At 35.7% G+C, this 19,120-nt stretch overlaps 1 protein-coding gene across 1 annotated transcript in view; it reads right to left on the reverse strand.

Annotated features, from left to right (window-relative positions):
- The window catches only part of GIPC2 (GIPC PDZ domain containing family member 2), a 95,580-nt gene that overhangs the window by 49,520 nt on the left and 26,940 nt on the right, over window positions 1-19,120 (reverse strand). Inside the window, exons 2-3 of the mRNA XM_077120526.1 lie at window positions 10,640-10,825; window positions 2,508-2,688 (exon numbers count right to left, since the gene is read on the reverse strand). Of these exons, the coding sequence (XP_076976641.1) occupies window positions 2,508-2,688; window positions 10,640-10,825 (367 nt within the window). The remainder of the gene's footprint in view (window positions 1-2,507; window positions 2,689-10,639; window positions 10,826-19,120) is intronic.

Genomic DNA, 19,120 nt, shown 5'->3' on the forward strand with positions numbered 1-19,120 from the left:
CTTAGAGCAGCTAGAAGTAAAAACCTAAAATTGTGGAATTGTAACCCATACCAAACTCTGAAATTTGTTCTATAACTAATCATTGTGGTGTGCTTTGAAATTTATTGCTTTTTAGTATGTATGCTATTTTAAAAAAAAAAAAAGAATTGTGTTTTATAGGATGTTGGCTTAAAGATTGATTTTAAGATCTTTTTTGGTAACTTAAGTATGTAAAGTATGCAGGAAGTGTTTTTGTTAAGGAAAAAGAGAGTACTTTTTCCCTTAAAGTAAAATAACTGTTGCCGAATGAGAAACAGGAATGAGTAGGACAAAACGGATGGCTATAGAAAGTTGCAGAAGTCTTGTTGGAAGTGAATTTAATTGGTTGTGGTTAAGGTTAGCTAAGATTTTATACTTTAATAAGATTTTTAATAGTTTTCTTATCAGACATATCTCCATACAAAACAAGAATTTGGTTTTCACTCTGTTAAAATGACAGTGTTTTCTTGGATTATTTGTTTGCCCCAGGAGAGGCTATAAAAGGTTTTTAACCATCTGAGTAATCTGCCTAGATGACAAAGACTCTATACTTATTAGACCAATATACTTACTGATATGTATGTTCACCATTTCCTTCCTTATTGTTTTAGACAATGCCTCCTCACTTTTAAAATTATCTTTTTAAAATCCTGTCAAATCATCTAATTACTTTCAAACTTTTATGTCACTTTGATTAAAGTACCAAAAAATAAAAAAATGAGTAGCCTAAGTTAAACTGCCATAGAAACTAACTGATAAAGACCTATCATCACTCCAAAAACAATCTCTCAGCCTCATAACCCATATATATCCCCACCAGTATTTGGGATTTGAATATAATATACCCCCATTAGGAAAATCCTACCAAGGGCCTTTTCCAGGTGTGTCCATGGGATTCGTATAAGGCAACAGAAAGCAGGTTCAATAGCAGCCAAGCACATAAGGCTGTGAACTACATCAGCCATCTACACATTCCTCTGACATTGAAGGAAAAAGTCTAATTCTGGCACAAAAATAGCTAAATACAACAGCTTCTGTAACACCCAAAGACTTGAATATTATCTACCTCACTTCTAAGTTAAAGTATATCAGCAACTTTCCACAAAGTGACAGGAACCACAAGATTTAAACACAGACAAGAGGACAAACTAGGAAAAGATTAACTCTGGAAACAAAGATGGCAGAGATAAATGTGGGAGGAAATGATAAATCCTTGAGTTGTATTAAGAGAATGGCTTTGATTTACAAATGCAGAGACAAAATCAAATAAGGACATTTATCTCAAACAGCCTACACTCTATCAGTTTATACTGCATGATAGCCTGTGGACTTGGGTTACCATGAAGCCATTTCCAAAGGAGATGCTGGGTGAAAACCTGAACGCTGGCTATCTTCCCCCGGGGAGAAGCAACCTCAGATCCTGCAATACACTGTACTGAGTCACAGCATTTAGAGCAGTGATTCCTAAAGTGGTCCCTCCAAGAGCAGCACTGGCATAGGTATCCTATTCTTACATCATCTGTGGCTCTCTGTCTCCCATAAGAAACAAAACCCATACTGTATTTCTATTAAATGGCACAGAACCACTTGGGACCAGAGAACATTTTCCAATTCCATGTGTCTAGGTTCTATGGCTTGCTAGGAGGGAAAATGTGATTCCCAGATCCACTCCATTCTCCTCTCTCTGCCATGAGAAAATAGCCTATCAGAGGCAAGCCACTAAGTTCTATAACTAAAAGAAAGAGCACAGGTGGGTAGGGGCATGGATTAGTAATGGCAAGCCTGGACTGACTGTGCTGAAGATGTCCAACACTGATGAGTACTAGGCCATCATTTGTGCTCGTTAAAATAGTGCTGGGTGGGGAGAGAAAGGGGCATGTTTTCGTGTGGAGGAGACGACCTGGGGGCTGAATAACAGTTGGACTACAGCTGCCATAGCTAAAACCAAGCAAGTACAGATGTCACACCAAAATGGAAGTTATTCCATACCATCCCACGCTGCCAAATTCAAAGTGCCAATGGAGGAAAAATTGTTGTGGAGGCTTTAAAATAGGCTGGATAACTATTTTAAATTCCAATTCTCTGTATAACTGCAGTGTTTGCTATTGAGGTCTATGAACAACAATTATGGTTTAAAGAGCTCAGTCAAAAATATTACCATTCATCAAAATGAACACAAGACAATGTGCTGTTCTTAGAAGTTGGAATAACCACATCAGATTCAAAATCACTAGATATCGGACTTCTGAACTCCAATGTCTTTTTTAAACTATGTCCTATAGGGCAATTTTTTCCTCCTTTACACCTTCAATACTTTTTCTTAAAGGTACTGCTGACCACCTTTAAGAAAGGTGACCACTTAACTGATAAGTTAGGTAAAGAGATATACTAAAAGCACATGGCATCACATCACAATGCTGACTTTCCTTAGAAGGATAAGCCAGGAGAAGGGAACATTTCACACACACACATACACAAAATCAACTCACCAAATGCCTTCTTAGGTTCTATTAACGTCAAGGTAAAAAGTTCCTCTTTTTTTAATTCCTTTAACTTCTTAGCAACTTCAAAGTGACGCCATCCAACAATATTTTCTCCATTTATGCATTCAATATGATCCCCCACACAGATTGTTTTAGCTGAGTCAATAAGGCTACCATCTTTAATTTTCTGAAAGAGAAAAAATTAATTATAATACATAATGTAAAAATGGAACTTGTAATATTACTTCCCATGTTAATGGAAATTATATGCAATGTACTAATATAGTAACAATGCAGTTTAAGATTGAGTTAAAGATGGAAGATTAGGTAAAAAAGGACAATTAGCTTACTGCCAACCATTCAGCCTCTTGTCATCGTTCAGAACTCAGCTCAGTCACAGCTGTCATCTCCTCTGAGAAATGTTTTCTGACATCCCCCATTATCACCCCATCCCACCCTCTCCAAAACACATGCACAAAACTGGATAAGGAGCCACTTTCATACATTTACAGTACTTTTAACTATTTATACCAAGTTCTAAGCTAAGCACTTTACATTTGCTATCTCATTTATTTCTAACAACCTTTATGAGACTCTCATGTCACAGATCAAGAAAACTGAAACTTGGAGAAATCCAGTACCTTGTCCAAATTCAACTTAGCACACTCCAGTTGTTCATTTATCTCTCAGTCTCCATTACTAAACTCTAACATCCTTGGGACAGAGCTTGTCCTATTCACTACTGTCAGTCCTGTTCCTGGCTAGCACAATGCCTGGCACAGAAAAGCCTCTCCAGATAGGCTAAGCCAGAGAACCTCTTTTGTTGCTCAGATGTGGCCTCTCTCTCTCTCAGCCAACAAACTCACTGCCCTTCCCCTCTCTACGTGGGACATGACTCCCAGGGACGTAAACCTTTCTGGCAACATGGGACAGGGATGTAAACCTTCCTGGGAACGTGGGACAGAAATCCTAGAATGAGCTGGGACTCCACATCAAGGGATTGAGAAAACCGTCTAGACCAAAAGGGGGAAGAGAGAAATGAGACAAAATAAAGTGTCAATGGCTGAGAGATTCTAAACAGAGCGAGAGGTTATCCTGGAGGTTATTCTTATGCATTACATAGATATCACCTTTTTAGTTAAGGAGTATTGGAGAGGCTAGAGGGAAGTGCCTGAAAATGTAGAGCTGTGTTCCAGTAGCCATGTTTCTTGAAGACGATTGTATAATGATGTAGTTTTTACAATGTGACTGTATGATTGTGAAAACCTTATGTCTGCTGCTCCTTTTATCTATGGTATGGACAGATGAATAAAACATAGGGATTAAAAATAAATAAATAATGGGGGAACAAATGTTAAAATAAATTTAGTAGATTGAAATGCTAGTGATCAATGAAAGGGAGTGATGAGGAGTATAGAAAAAAATAGGGAAACAAAGGCTAAAGTATATCGGGTAGACAGAAATACTAGTAGTCAATGAAAGGGAGGCATAAGGGGTATGGTATGTGAGTTTTTTTCCTTTTTTCTTCTTATTTCTTTTTCTGAATTGATGCAAAAGTTCTAAGAAATGATCATGGTGATGAATATACAATTATGTGATGATATTGTGAGTTATGTACCAAGAATGGAATAATCACATGGTAAGAATGTTCATTTTTGTATGTTGTTATGTTTAAAAAATTTTTTAATTTAAAAAAAAAGCCCCTCCATAAACAATTGTGGAATCATTTCAGCATGTGCTCCCACTATATAAAAATAGAGCTTTAGTTTTTTTCTACTGGTTACATGTTTTAAACCTTTGATACAAATGCAAGACTCAAAGAATGGTACAATCTTAACTAAAAAGACTGATGCCCTAATAAGAGGTAGGTGTGGTTACCATGTTGGGAGGCAGAAAAGGTGATTTTTAAACCATCATTTCTCATTTATGTATTTTACATGAGAACTTGGGACTCTAGGAAAAACTTCAGATTGGCCTTTCTTAAATGTACCTTATTTCTGTATATCACCATATACGGTACGGTCTCAAAATGAGGACTAAGGCTCCTGAAGATAGCCTCAAGAATTTCTGAAAGCATTTTGGGAACAGGAGTTCCAGAAAGCCTACAGGGTAATGGTAACTTCCTGCAGAAAGAAGTACAAGTTTCTCCACGACGGTGAGGAGTTGGGCCAAATGAAGGCCACAGTCTGCCACAACAGTCACAGAATCCTTCATGGGAATGAAGAGATAGAAATATTAGGGGCTGCTGTATTGTGCAGTAAAAGCATGTCTATACCCTACACTTGCTGGGTAAAGGTAGGACATCTTCTTAATCAGCAAGGTGATCCTTGTCTCCGAGAGTTAAGAAAAAGTCAATCTCATGTACTTAAGCATCTCTATAATATTGTTACCAGAAAAAAAAAGTTGTAGAAGACTAGTCTGGGAAGGTTGGGTGTTTTTAATTTTTTAATTATATTATTATATACCAAAATCATAATAGGTTTTTTTTACCCCACCCCCAAATTTTAAAAATATTGCCATGTTCATTGTAATGGTGACTGTTAACATGCTTATACATATACTGTTAACATGCTGATACAATAGTATCATTCAAACAAAGTTCATTATTTATCACTACAAACAGTTACTTATAAAGAAAACAGAAATTTCATCAACTGATTGACATTTTAGTATATATCTATATTAGCCTTATATAGCAACAGAAACCAACAGTAGTACCCACAACACATCCCTAAGCTCAACTCACAATATAAAAAAAACCTATTGTGAGTTTGGTATCATAGAAAAATAAACAAGATTAACTAAAAAACTAGTGTCTAAAGAAAAAATAATTCTCTTTTCAATGCCCTGATATACAACCATTCTTAAGCTGGTAGGAGAAGTCAAAATCTATATTTAACTTTAACTTTTAATTTTTAATCTATTTTACCTCTTGATACATCTTAAACCTATTTTTTTTTCTTTAATTGACCTACCACACAAATTTCAGTGACCTACAACATATTTATTTTAAAGATGTTATAATTTTATTTTTAAATAAGCATTATATAAAATTAGTAAAATGAAAGACTAAATAGAAACCCATATGAACCTTACCAGTAAATTGAAGGTGAGAGTACTAGATTCCTAAGGTTGTCAGAATCTGTGAATAGCCACAGAGGTGGCCAAGAGGGTGCCCAGACATGGGGAAGAAAGGCAGAAGTCAGAGGAGGCAGCAGGGTGAAAATTCAGACTGACAAGAGAAAATACAAATATTTATAATTATTCAGAGGCAGCAGATTAGGATCTGGGATGAGGAGACAGGAAAATTAATGCTAGAAACCAAGAGAAGAGCACCCTAAGATGAATCAGATGAAGAAACAAAGTTGGAGAATTTGAGTACATATTGTCGGTATTACCTGAGCCTTAGCCTTCTAACTGGGTAGAACAGAGTGAGGTAACAATTGAGACAAGTGTCTTAAATCTAATATACTTTGAATAACCATACCACAAGTTAATAGAGATAGATAATATTGCCAAAAGAGCTGTTCAGGCACAAAAGATGAAGAGGGCAAAATGGGATGCATTAATTCTATACTTATATTTACTGGGTCACCTATCATTCCCTGTAACATTTACGGGCTTTCTCTCATTTGACTTTGGAGCTTGATGCTTGCAAAGGGCAGAGAAGACTTCATTATGAAATATTTTTTGAAAGACAGGATTTACAACATCATTAAACATAGAGGTTCCCAACTATTTCAGATCATCATTATAAAATCTTCGGTGTGTTCACCCCGTGTGTTTACAGAACACTATCTTTTCACAACAGACATCAGCAGAACTTCAAGGTGGGCTTCCGCCTTCCTCAAGCCTCCTTAGTGGTCATCGAGCCACATGCTCTGCCGTCACACTCGGCAACACTGAGGGCTGCAATGCTCGTACTTCTAACATTTGTTTTCACACCTTATTCACAACAATAAACTAAAATTCACATCATTTTAAATAATTATCTTACTTAGTCCTGATGACAAACTTTAGGTTGGGAATGCCTGTTATTCCTTTAATAAATGAGGAAATCAAGGCTTGATTAGGAGTCTTGACCAAAATAACACAACTACTAAACAACAGAATTGGGTTGTATAATTGGTACCACTATAAAACTGAAGTGGTATAATTATAAAACTTCATGTTCTTTCCACAAAGCACTCAGAATCAAACAGATCTAACTAACCCAAGAGCAAATGGCTAGTTACAAAAAGAAAATGTCAGTCTAGAACCCAAGGTCTTCTGCCTTTAAGTCAGCATTTTGGGTTACAATTGTCCAAAATGAGCTTTCACCTCAGAATTTTAAAATTTCCTTTTTGACAACCTGATCTCTGTACTTTTCATTTCCATACTTCTACTAAAGCTATTTTTCATGATCTCCAGATCTCAAACTGACCTGGTCTCTCATTCTAACTTCTGTTCTGGCTTTACACCCTCTGTCCATGGACCCTAGATTCCATTCTAGAATCCTCTGCCCCCTTGACTTCCTGTATTTTCAGCTTTGCTGATTCTTAACTCAAGGTAATTAGCTACATAAAATATTAGGAATGTATGAGTTCCATATTTCTCAAAGATCACTTTAAAATGTGATTAACTTTAGTTCTTCTAAAGTAACCCAAATCATAAAAACTTCTATGACAGAGTATTGTGAGAATGATAGTATTGTGGTTATTCACAAAATATTTGCTCAAAATGAACTCAGGTATTTTTTAAGTCAATTTATTTTTAATTGCATGTTATAATCTCTTTTTTTTAATTCTGAATCTAAAAGTACAAGTGTCTTCTATTGAACTAAGGGTCAGCAACAATGGCTCACAGATCATATCTGGTCCACCACCTATTTTTATTGGGCCTATGAGTTATGAATGCCTTTTAAGGTAAGGAACTGCTCAATAAAATGATGGAGGCCATGTCAAAAGAACACAGGAACCAGCTTGAAAGAATTCCTGCAGGCCAAATCTTGAAAAATATGAGCAACAAAAGAAATAATGATAATAATGGATTATCACCCATTGTGTAAAATGAGAAATCACGTGTTTACGCTGGTAATAAATAAATAAATAAGGGGGATTTTTTTTTACAATAGAATAATTTATAATATATAAGGAATGATGGTATTAGACAACCAAATCACCATTTTGCAATCATTTTAATAAAATTGACTTAGGTAGAACTCAGCAGGTGCTACATCTATGGAGCAAAAGTAGGGGAACAGAATATTTTCATAATCTCAAGGTATTAAAAAATTACTTATTAATTACAAAGGAAAATAAAATAACTTCACAGAGAAAAAAACTGTTGGACACTATCTTAGACATGATAAAAATTAACATGAATAATGAGATAAACCAACATCAGGTATATTCTGATGTGGTACAAGAGAAGGCCACTGCATCTCATGTAATTTTCCTGCCAAAACTGTATAGCCTGTGATTTAGTTTGTAAAAGCTACCAGAATGCAATATACCAGAAACAAAATGGCTTTGAAAAAGGGGAATTTTTTAAGTTGCAAGTTTACAGTTCTAAGGCCGTGAAAATGTCCAAACTAAGGCATCTGGGGAAAGATATCTTGATTCAAGGAAGGCAGATGAGTTCAGAACATCCCTGACAGCTGGGAAGGTATATGGTGACTTCTGCTAGCTTTCTCTTCTCATTTTATAAGGCTTCCCCTGGGTGTTTTCCTTCTACATCTCCAAAGATCTCTGGCTATGTGGGCTCTGCTGGCTCTCATGGCTCTGAGTTTTTTCAATATGGCTCCCTCTTACTGGACTCCAGTAAGGAACTCCACCTTGAATGGGTGGAGACACATCTCAATGGAAACCATCTAATCAAAAGTTACCACACACAACTGGGTGGGTCATATCTCCAAGGAAATAATAAAAAAGATCCCACCCAGCAATACTGAATGAGCATTAAAGAACCTGGCTTTTCTGGGGTATATAACAGATTCAAACCGGTACAACCAGTATCTGAACATGAGGGAATATCAGATAAAACTTTACTCCAAAACCTGAGGAACTATTCTAGAATAAAGAAGACTAAAAGACATGACAACTAAGTGAAATGCATGATCCTAGACTGGACCTCTACCAGGAAAGAAAAAAAATACAGTAAAGGGCATTATTAGAACTTCTGATAAAATAACAGTTTGCGCCGTATGTTAGTTTTAAAGTATTATACCAATGTTAGACTACTTGTACTGCATTTGTATATATAATTGTATGGTAGTTAACACATAGGAGAATATCCTTGTTCTTTAGTAAATACACCCTAGAGTTTTAGTGGGTAAAGGGCATGATGTTTACAATCCATTTTTTCATATGGTTCAGGAAAAATTGCATATATATAATTATATAAGAGAGAATATTAAAGAAAATGTGGCAAAATGGTAAAATCCATTTTGGGTAAAGGGTATACAGTATTTCAGTATATTATTTTCACAATCTTTCTATAAGTTTTAAATAATTTCTATCCCACAAATTTTTTAATCATATCAACTCTGTAGACAGAATGATATTTATTTCTTTTGCATGTTGAACCATATGTTGGAATTTGGGCTTATGCCTCACTTTGTCCTTTACACCATGTTCTCTGTCTCCCAGGGATAGTGACTAGTAGTCTGTGGCAGGCACATGTTTGACAAGGCATGAAAAAAATAGAAACACTCTGAGCATCAGAGGTTACGATCCAAAAACTCCATGCATGTTTGCAAAACATCCAAGTCCTTCTCTGCTGACATTAGAAAGGCATTGCTGCATGTTCCTCATGTCCTGAACTTCCCCTGGATAATCCCACATGACTTTTCCTAACTCACGGGTTTTCCATTTGGTCATCCACTCAACCTTTAGCACAGTCAGATCTTTTGCAGGGCTTAAAATAGCCCTTCTATCAAGCAGGAAGTTAAATAAAATACCATTTACAGTTAAGATAACTTCCCCAAGACTATTTCTTTATGAGGATAATGCATCAGCAAATCAGGGATTTGGATAAAATAAAGACATGAAACTTGCTCTGTGGTATGAGGCCTACTGTCATTCTTAGCTTAGTGGTTAGGAATGCTGGCTCTGGACACAGCCCTCTTGGATTCAAATCCTGAATATGTCCAGTTGATAACTTTGGGCAAGTTACTTAGCCTTCCTGACCGTGTTTCTACATTTGTGAAACAGAACTGCTAATTGTACCGACCCATGGATTAATCTCACAAACATCAGGTTGAATAGACAGTAGAGAACATAATGTACAATTCCACTTATATGAAGTTCAAGTACAAGGAAAATTATAGTGATAGAGGTTAGATGAGTGGTTACCTTTGAGAGGAAGAAAGAATACACCCTGGAAAGGGGCACAGGGAGCTTTCTGGATGGTAAAATGTCCTATGTCTTGCTCTGAGTGATGATTACACAGGCATATGCAAACATTCATTAAGCTGTACATTACAAATTTGTTTACTTTATTAGTTACACTTCAACAGAAAAGCAAATAAAAAGAAGAAATCATAGTACCAACCAAAGAGATTTAAATGCAAAAATTAAATGAGAAAATGTTTGCAAAGGGCCTAGGACATGGTAAGCACTTAATAAAGTCTGTGTTATTATTTTAAGAGGTAAGTGTAACTTAGTCGCCACATCTCAGTTCTTAGAATTTTTCACACCACTTTCCATCTCCTTATTCTTTGTCTTTGTAGCTCTGCATTGCTCTCTTTGCATTTAAACAAAGGAATTATATGACTTGGAAATTTTTTAAGAATATTTTTAAAGACATAAATAAGGTAACCAAATAAAAACAGCTGGAAGTAACACTAAATCAATGGAAATCAGCAGGGCCATCATCAGAATATGTTACAAACCTGGATGAGATTAATACCCTGGCTTTCCTTTTCATAAGTTCTAAATGCTAACAGAAGTTTAAACTTAAAAGAAAAAGTCATGGAAATGGTAAACAAAAACTGATGCCTTCAAAACATTCTAAAAATTAAAGTGAAACATTACCAATCCACCCATCCCTACTGCGCCAGCTCTCTCTGTAACAATCATTCCTAACTTTCTTTGGCATGACAGATTTTCTTATCTGTTACCCTCGATTAGGTCACACAGTTATTTTTTTAAACTTACCTTTATAAAAGCATAGCCAACACCATTATCTGTAATGGTGAGGCCAAGTGAATCCTCAGATTTATACACATTTACTTCTTTTTTAATTCCTTTCACATGGGCAAATATGAAATCTTCAAGACCTATTTGTCCTCCTAAGAGTTTTTCCATGTCAACTTTAGGTGTGTTTAAAGTGCAATACAAGATCTGTAAAGACAAAGAAATATTTTATGTCAATCAAGAAAATATCTGCCATTAATTTATTCAATATTTATTGAGTGAAATAGTACTCAATTTGTGATATGTGATTGCAATATTGTTGGAAATTGAATCATGTTTCCCATAAGACAGTGTTCAATTCCTAAACCCTGGTCCTGCAGGTGTGAATGTATTTGTAAATAGGATCTTTGAGCAGCCTGTTAAAATGAGGCCAAGTAGAATTGGGTGGGCCTTAATTCAACATGACCTGAGTCCTTATAAATAAGGAGAGGAAATTTGGACAAGGAAGTAGAAGCCAGAGGAGGAAACAGTAGAAGACAGATTACCCTGTATGCTGGTTTAAAATTGTTACACATCCCAGAAAACCCTTGTTCTTCTATTCCTGATTCAATATTGCAGAGTGGTACTCTTTGATGAGACTGTTTCCATGGAGATAAAATCCACTCATTGTGGGTGTGACCTTGTGATTAGATAGAGCTGTGACTCCACACATTTAATTAGTTTACTGGAGTCCTTTAAAAGGGGAAACATTTTGGAGAGAGTTCAGAGCCGAAAGAGCCAGCATGAGACCCAGACGTTTGGAGATACAGAAAGAAAATGCCTCCAGGAAGCTGTTTGAAACCAGAAGCCAAAGGTCCAGCAGGTGCCAGCCACGTGCCTTTCCAGCTGACAGAGGTGTTCCAGACCCATCAGCCTTTTTTGAGTCAAGGGATCTTTCCCTGCATGCCTTAGTTTGTACTTTTTTTTTTTTTCTTTTTGCATGGGCACGCACCAGGAATCGAACCTGGGTCTCTGGCATGGCAGGCGAGAACTCTGCCTGCTGAGCCACCATGGCCCGCCCAGTTTGGACATTTTTACAGCCTTAAAACTGTAAACTTGTAACATAAATATCCTTTTTAAAAGCCATTCCATTTCTGGTATATTGCATTCCAGTAGCTTAACAAACAAAAACACCATGTGACAGAGGCAGAGACTCAGCCACCACCCAAACACTATAGACTTCAGAGAAAGCTTGGGCTGTCAATACCTTGATTTTGCATTTCTAGTCTCCAAAACCATGAGACAATAAAACCACTTCAACAGTGGTTTAAACTCCTATGTTACCAGCCATTTACAATGCTGAAGTGAAAGACTACATTTCCAAAGACAATGTCATCATATGGATTCTACAATGAAAATACAGGAAAGAGCATATTTGAAAACTGGTAATGAAATTTTTTTAAATAAGGAAATGTTTATCTTGTACTGTTTGAGAGAAGCAATCTATTTAGTGAAAAAAGATGTTAAAATTAAATGTTTTAAAGCTAAAATGGACATAAAAGATTAACAATTCTATCCCTGAATTTTAAAAAAGAGGGAACTGAGGCCAGGAAAGGATAAAGCAATTTGCCCAAAATCACATGGTGGCAGAAACAGAACGAAATAGAAAAAGAAAGTGTAAGTTTTGGGTAGAGATTTTGAAAAGACTTCTTATGTTTATTTTTTTCTCATTTTTCTTCAAAAATATGTCTTGCTTTACTAATATTTGCAATGCTACTCTCAAGTTTGTCAGTCATAATTTGGGAAAATTAAAGAGCCCAAATATAAAAGGAAAAGGGTTGAGAATATGCCATTAGTAATCAATTAAGTTCAACAAACATTTATTATCTTCTATGCACCAAACCAAAGAAAACTATTTCATATGGCTGTTCTGTGTCAAAATGGCTAAACAAAATTAACTATTTTTTATAAGGTAATGTTTGTAATAGATATTTCTAGTCCTTCTTCCATCCCTAAGCCTTACTTCAGTTCTCATCACCAACCCTCTTCCCTCTATCCCTGGATTTTACACCATAACTAACTCCCACTGGAATCCTAAGCCTTAATACAACCATAAGCCTCATGAAGCTCAAGAAGCTGGGTGCAACTTATCCACTGTTGGTGGGAATGTCAAACGGTACAACCACCATGGAAGGCAGTTTGGCGGTTCCTCAAAAAGCTAAATATAGAATTGCCATATGACCCGGTAATACCATTGCTAGGTATCTACTCAGAGGACATGAGGGCAAGGACACAAACAGACATTTGCACACCAATGTTTATAGCAGCATTATTTACAATTGCAAAGAGATGGAAACAGCCTAAATGTCCATCAACAGACGAGTGGCTAAACAAACTGTGGTATATACATACGAAGGAATATTATGCAGTCGTAAGACAGAATAAAGTTATGAAGTATGTAAGAACATGGACCTTAAGGACATTATGCTGAGTGAGATTAGCCAGAAACAAAAGGACAAATACTGTATGGTCTCACTGATATGAACTGACATTAGTGAACAAACTTGGAGAATTTCATTGGTAACAGAGCCATCAGGAGATAGAAATAGGGTAAGATATTGGGTAACTGGAGCTGAAGGGAAACAGATTGTGCCACGGGACTGATTGTAAAAGCTCAGAAATGGATAGATCCATACTACCTAACTGTAATACAATTATGTTAGAACACTTAATGAAGCTGAATGTGAGAATGATAGAGGGAGCAGGGCTGGGGACACAAATGAAATCAGAAAGAAAGATAGACGATAAAGACTGACATGGTATAATCTAGGAATGCCTAAAATGTGTAATGATAGTGACTAAATGTACAAATGCAAAAAATGTTTTTGCATGAGGAAGAACAAAGGAATGTCATTACTGCAGGGTGTTGAAAATAGATGGTAATTAATATTTTAAAATGTCACCTTACATGTGAGACTAAAGCAAAAAATGTTTATTTGGTACAAGATTTATATTTTGACTAGTGTAGTTCCTAATACAACTTATGTAGACAGCTTAATTGAACACCATAAGTACATGGACTTCAACAGACAAGTAAAACACAAAGATGTATAATGGGGGAAGAAATGTTAAAATAAATTTAGAGTAAAATGCTGGTGATTGGTGAGGGTGAGGGGTGAGGGGTATGATATGTATGAATTTTTTTTGTTTTCTTTTTATTTCTTTTTCTAAATAGATGCAAATGTTCCAAGAAATGACCATGATGATGAATATGCAACTATTTGATGATATTGTGAATTACTGATTATATATGTAGAACAGAATGATCAAAAGTTACGAATGCTTGCATTTGTTTGGTGATTTTGGTATTTAAAAAAAAAAAGCTGGGTGCAAATTTCTACTTTTTGAATCTGTCTTTAGGCCATATCAGAATGTGTTCAAATTCTGAAGAGCTGTGTACTCGGGTACTTTAGTACTAGTACTCTCTGGTACTCATGTCAGTTATTGAATGAAATTTTGAACCGGGGACTCAGATTCAATGATAAAACATATCTCTAGTCCTCAAATAGCTCACAGTCTAAAGAAAGAGGCAAATTAATGAACAGATCCTTTTAGTAGAAAGAGAGAAGATGTAGACTAGAAGTATACACATGGTTTCATACGTAATTAAAGAAAGAGCACCCAGAAGATACCTTGATACAACTTCGGTTGTTCAGTGAAAGTTTTCAGGAGACACCTGTGCCTGAATCTTCACCAGGACTAAGGAAAGGAAACAGGCATCTTCGTGCCAATGTCAAGAACGACAAAGCAAAGTGACAGAGTAAACGTACATCCTTGCCAACATCAGTGAGTTGCTCTGTCAACCAACTCTGGCGCCCACTAGATCTCCTTTTTTTTTTTTAGGAGGTGATGGTGTACATGATCCGGGAATCGAACCCGGGTCTCCCACGTGGAAGGTGAGCACTCTACCACTGAACCACCCATGCACCCGCTGGATCTCATTTATGTGAAATAATAAACTATCTTGTTTTAACCAGTAGTTTTCTGTTACTTATAGCTGAAAGCATCCAATCTGAATTACAGTTCTATCTGGAATTTTTAGTTACATGAGTCAATTTCAAAGCCATTCTCGATGAGATTTTCTGGTGCTTTAAATTAAGACTCCTACCTGATACAATCATTATACTTTGTATCCTCATGATTCTTCACAGTTTAATAGTTCTTTGAACCTACTCTCTGATTTTATCCTTTAAAAATCATCAGTGATGATACTGTGAGCTATTGATTGCATACTATGTATGGACTGTATGAAGATTTGTCAATAAAAATACCTTTAAAAAAGTCATCAGTGAGATGCATGATGACTTGTGCTTCTTCTAATTATTAATTGACATATTATATGCTTCATCATCCTTATTTCACATCCCATCCCTTCTAGCAAAAATTTCAGCCAGTGCCTACACCTTACTTCCAATATCCACAAATAAAGGGATTTCAAAAGAGGAGTTGTCTTATTTTTTAAACAGTTGATTAAAAGAAAAGAATGTGTATTCAGAGGTAAGAGACCTATTGTCTCTAGTCCCAGTTCTGTACCCCACAGATCAGTTAGCTTGGTCAAGTTATTTGACCTCCCTGATTCTCATGTAAAATTTAGCATTAATTAAACTGGGTCTTCACAGCAGCTTGTGTAAAAATTCAATAAAATACTATATATTATTAATAAGACTATATACTAAAGTACTTTGTAAACTAAAAAGTATGTTTAAAGGTTTTTATTATTATTCCTGGAATATGAGTACTTCTAGAGCAATAATATTCACACCTATATTTGTCAGCTTCTTAAATTGTATGACTTTTCCTGAAGATATCAGATTTTGTTTCTTTAAAAAAAAAAAAAAAGTCATAACCAGGATGGATTTCATTTATCTCCATCAACCACATTATCCTTCAACTTTTTTGTTGAAGGGTAACTCGCGAAGACTTATTGTTACTGTGCATTTATATTTCAATTTATACTTTCCTCAGTATTCTCAAGTTCCTATCAGACGGTTATGATTATTCATCCTTGAAACTCAATGGCTAGGATGATAAAAGCTAAACCACTGGATAGAACCATTAGCATAAATTAGTACTGCTCTTTCTCTCATGGCACTATTACATATTCCACAAATGTGCTTTGTGAATAAGAGTTAAATAAATCATTTGTCATTAGTGCTTCAAAAGATATTCTGGGCCACAAATGGGTTAACAAATCTCTCCAAAAACACATCACATTCATTTTTTAAACTCCAGGAAGTCCATTTTCAACTTCCTTTTGTGTAATGCTTTCCTTAAACAGGAACTGGGTTGGCCAAAGCAACCCACATGTTCCAAACATCTCTAGAAGAAATTATGAGATTGTGTGGGAATTGCATTATTTGTGGGTGTGATTTTAAATGTAAGCACCTGGAACAGTTACTGTTTGTGATTTTCTAAAGTAGCAGTATTACTAAATATTTTAATCAACTACTTTTTAATATCTCGATCTAGTTCAAGAAACTTGCTTTTTTTTACTTTATCTAACGTAAACATTATAGAAATATCAGGCAATGTCATTATAGAAAATAAAGAGAAGTGCATAATAATAATAATATGGTTTAGCAATTAAACCATACATTCATCAGCAATTAATACCAGATCTTTACACACACACATACACACACACACACACACACACACAAACAGTTGGATTATGTTTTCTTTTTTCACAACACAGTTATATCTGGACTGTTCTTATTATCTAAGTCTCAAAGACTTTTTCTCAAAAAAACAAAATTCTCAAAGAGAAAATTTTACCTCTGTATAGTTAATTGCCCTTACAATTGCAGGAGTTAAGAATAACCTGAAACTAAGAACAAAATAATTATTGGGGAAAAAATAGTCACTGACTTACCCTAAGAGCTTGAAAAGAAGGAAGTAGCTCTAGCCAAGCAACAGTGAAGAAATATGTTAAGCAAAACTCTTCTGAAGATCTGAAGCCCTCTGAATGTTTTAAACTACATTGATCCTGCCCACAACCACCAACGCCAAATATCTGGTAAATATACTGTATTGAGGAACTTCAGAATTCGAACTATTCTCCAACTATATTTACAGAGTGGGGCAACTGCTCATTTCTCTCAGTTGTACAGCTTTGATACAGCCTCCTACTTGCAATAAAATCCTGCGAAAGCAAAGAAACCAGGGAGTTGAAGATCTGTAAGAATGAGAAGAGAAATAGAAAATAAAGTCCAAAAAATATTCACCGATAACCTGTATGCATCAGGTAATTTCACATTACCTCACTTAATTCTTACAATTCTGTATGAAAGGTATTATGTATTACCTCCATGGTTTTGGTTTGGTCTGGTTTGGTTTTTGGCACGGGCAGGCACCGTGAACTGAACCCGGGTCTCTGCCACTGCGCCACCATCACCCGCCCTACATCCATTTCGTACAGATTAGAAAATAAAGGCTCAGAGAAGTAAAAGGGCTGGGCCCGGGTCACATGCACATTTCGTGGTGTCTCTGGGACTCAAACCCTGGATTTTCAACTCCAAGCTCTTTTCTGTGCAATGCTTCCTCTGAAACACCCACACCTGCTTAGAGACCTCGCCACCACGAGGCACTCCCTAACGCATTACCTCAAATTGTGAAGCAGGCCAGGGAGGCTGTTAGCACTGTGGCCCACGCAGAAGGACATCCAGCTCTGATGTGTGAAGTGATTTGCCCGAGGTCACAGAGATAGTGAATGACAGAGTCAGAACTGGGCTCCAGACTTTGAGATTTTGTCTCCCCCATGACGCTGTGGCTGTGATGTGACTATAGACTCAGCTTTGAATTTTTTTAAGTTTTTTAAATTGTGAAATAAAACATATTTGCAAAAAAGCAGTAAATTTCCAAGTACACTTTAATAAGTAGTTATAGAACAGACTTTGAAGTTTGTCTGGGTTACAGTTCCAGGATTTTTCATTTTTTCTTCTAGCTGCTCCAAGACGCTGGAGACCAACACAAATATCAATGTAATGATTCCGCAGTCACACTCAGCTTTAGTATTTAAAACTCTAAGAAGGTAGAGACTATACTGTTTTATGTTCTATATAGTGTCAAACATATTGTATTTGTTTAATAAACCACTCACATCCTAAAGGAAAGACCACATGCAAAAAAGGAACTATTTTTAATTGGACCTTAAAAGTCAAACATATCAAATTATTAATAAATATCAAAATAGCAATAGCACATTATTGTTCAATTTGAACCACCATGACAAAGTAGCTTTTAATGTATTTCTTACAGTTAATTTCTAAGCTACTAGTTACATTAATTTATTAGTATTGTAAAGTCACTTAAATTTGCATGCCAACCTTGTTTTTAAACAAACAAATCCCAACTCCTACAAACGGCTTCTATTAAACTTTTATATTTGCATTAAAGATTATTAAACATGAAAAAAATATGCATGCCTATTATTTCCCCAGTAAATGTAAAATGTAAAAAAAAAAATTCTAAGATTTGTTTTAAACCATACACTATTTTTATAACTACAGTGCCTTTGCCTTCACCTTGTCAATGACTAACACTCATCTAAAAACAACTTTCACTATTTGAAAAAGATATAAAATTGGCAACAAGACAGATATTTAGAAACATGATACTATATCCTCTATTTAGGTCTTCATGAGGCTATTGTATGAAGCCCTGCCTGGAACTGTGTAGAACTTTCTATAAATGAATCACTTCTAAATTAGCTACTCTGGGTCAGCAGTGGCAAGTCTTAAATAAAAAGTGAATCACCCTTTGTACTCTACCTTCTCCAGGACATGCCTTTTTCTCCAGTATCTTGAATGAATGAAATAATAAGACAAAATAATTTTATCCCCAAAAGGAAAGATACAGTCAAATTCAAATTTTTAATCCACCAAGTGACTTCCCAGAATAACTAAAAGGATATTTTATTTTGCTAATGAAATCTAGTCAAAGCAACTATGTATCAAAGCAAATCAAAATCCCAAAGTGATTCTTCAGACACAATAAAAGAATAGGGGTAGGTTGTGGTCTTGTCTTTGCAGATATTACCAGACACTAAACCGAAGAGTAGAATAAATCAGAAGTATATAAAAGTATATGTATCATCCTCTCCCATAATATCCCTCCAGTCAGAAGAGACTAGCTTTACCCTAGTCTAATAATTCTGCAAGGTTACATGCTAATTTTAAAGACATCATAAATCACTGCTAGTTCCCCTTGTCGGGTGTTGTCTCAAATTTTCCAGCTTTCTGAACCACCTATCTTCTTAATAGCACCGTTATATTTGACATTTGAGATGGAAGAAACCCAAAAGGATGCAGGGAGACATTTTATATCCTGAAACAAGGTAGGAGGGTGGTTTCTAAAACATAATAAATTTTATAAATTGCAATTACTAATAGAGACTTGTGAAATAAATTTTCCAGTTTACCATACACATATGCAAATATGCTTTGTGAAAACTGTCCATTAGAA

The sequence above is a fragment of the Tamandua tetradactyla genome, chromosome 11 (assembly GCF_023851605.1).
Source record: "Tamandua tetradactyla isolate mTamTet1 chromosome 11, mTamTet1.pri, whole genome shotgun sequence".
Lineage (NCBI taxonomy): Eukaryota > Metazoa > Chordata > Mammalia > Pilosa > Myrmecophagidae > Tamandua > Tamandua tetradactyla.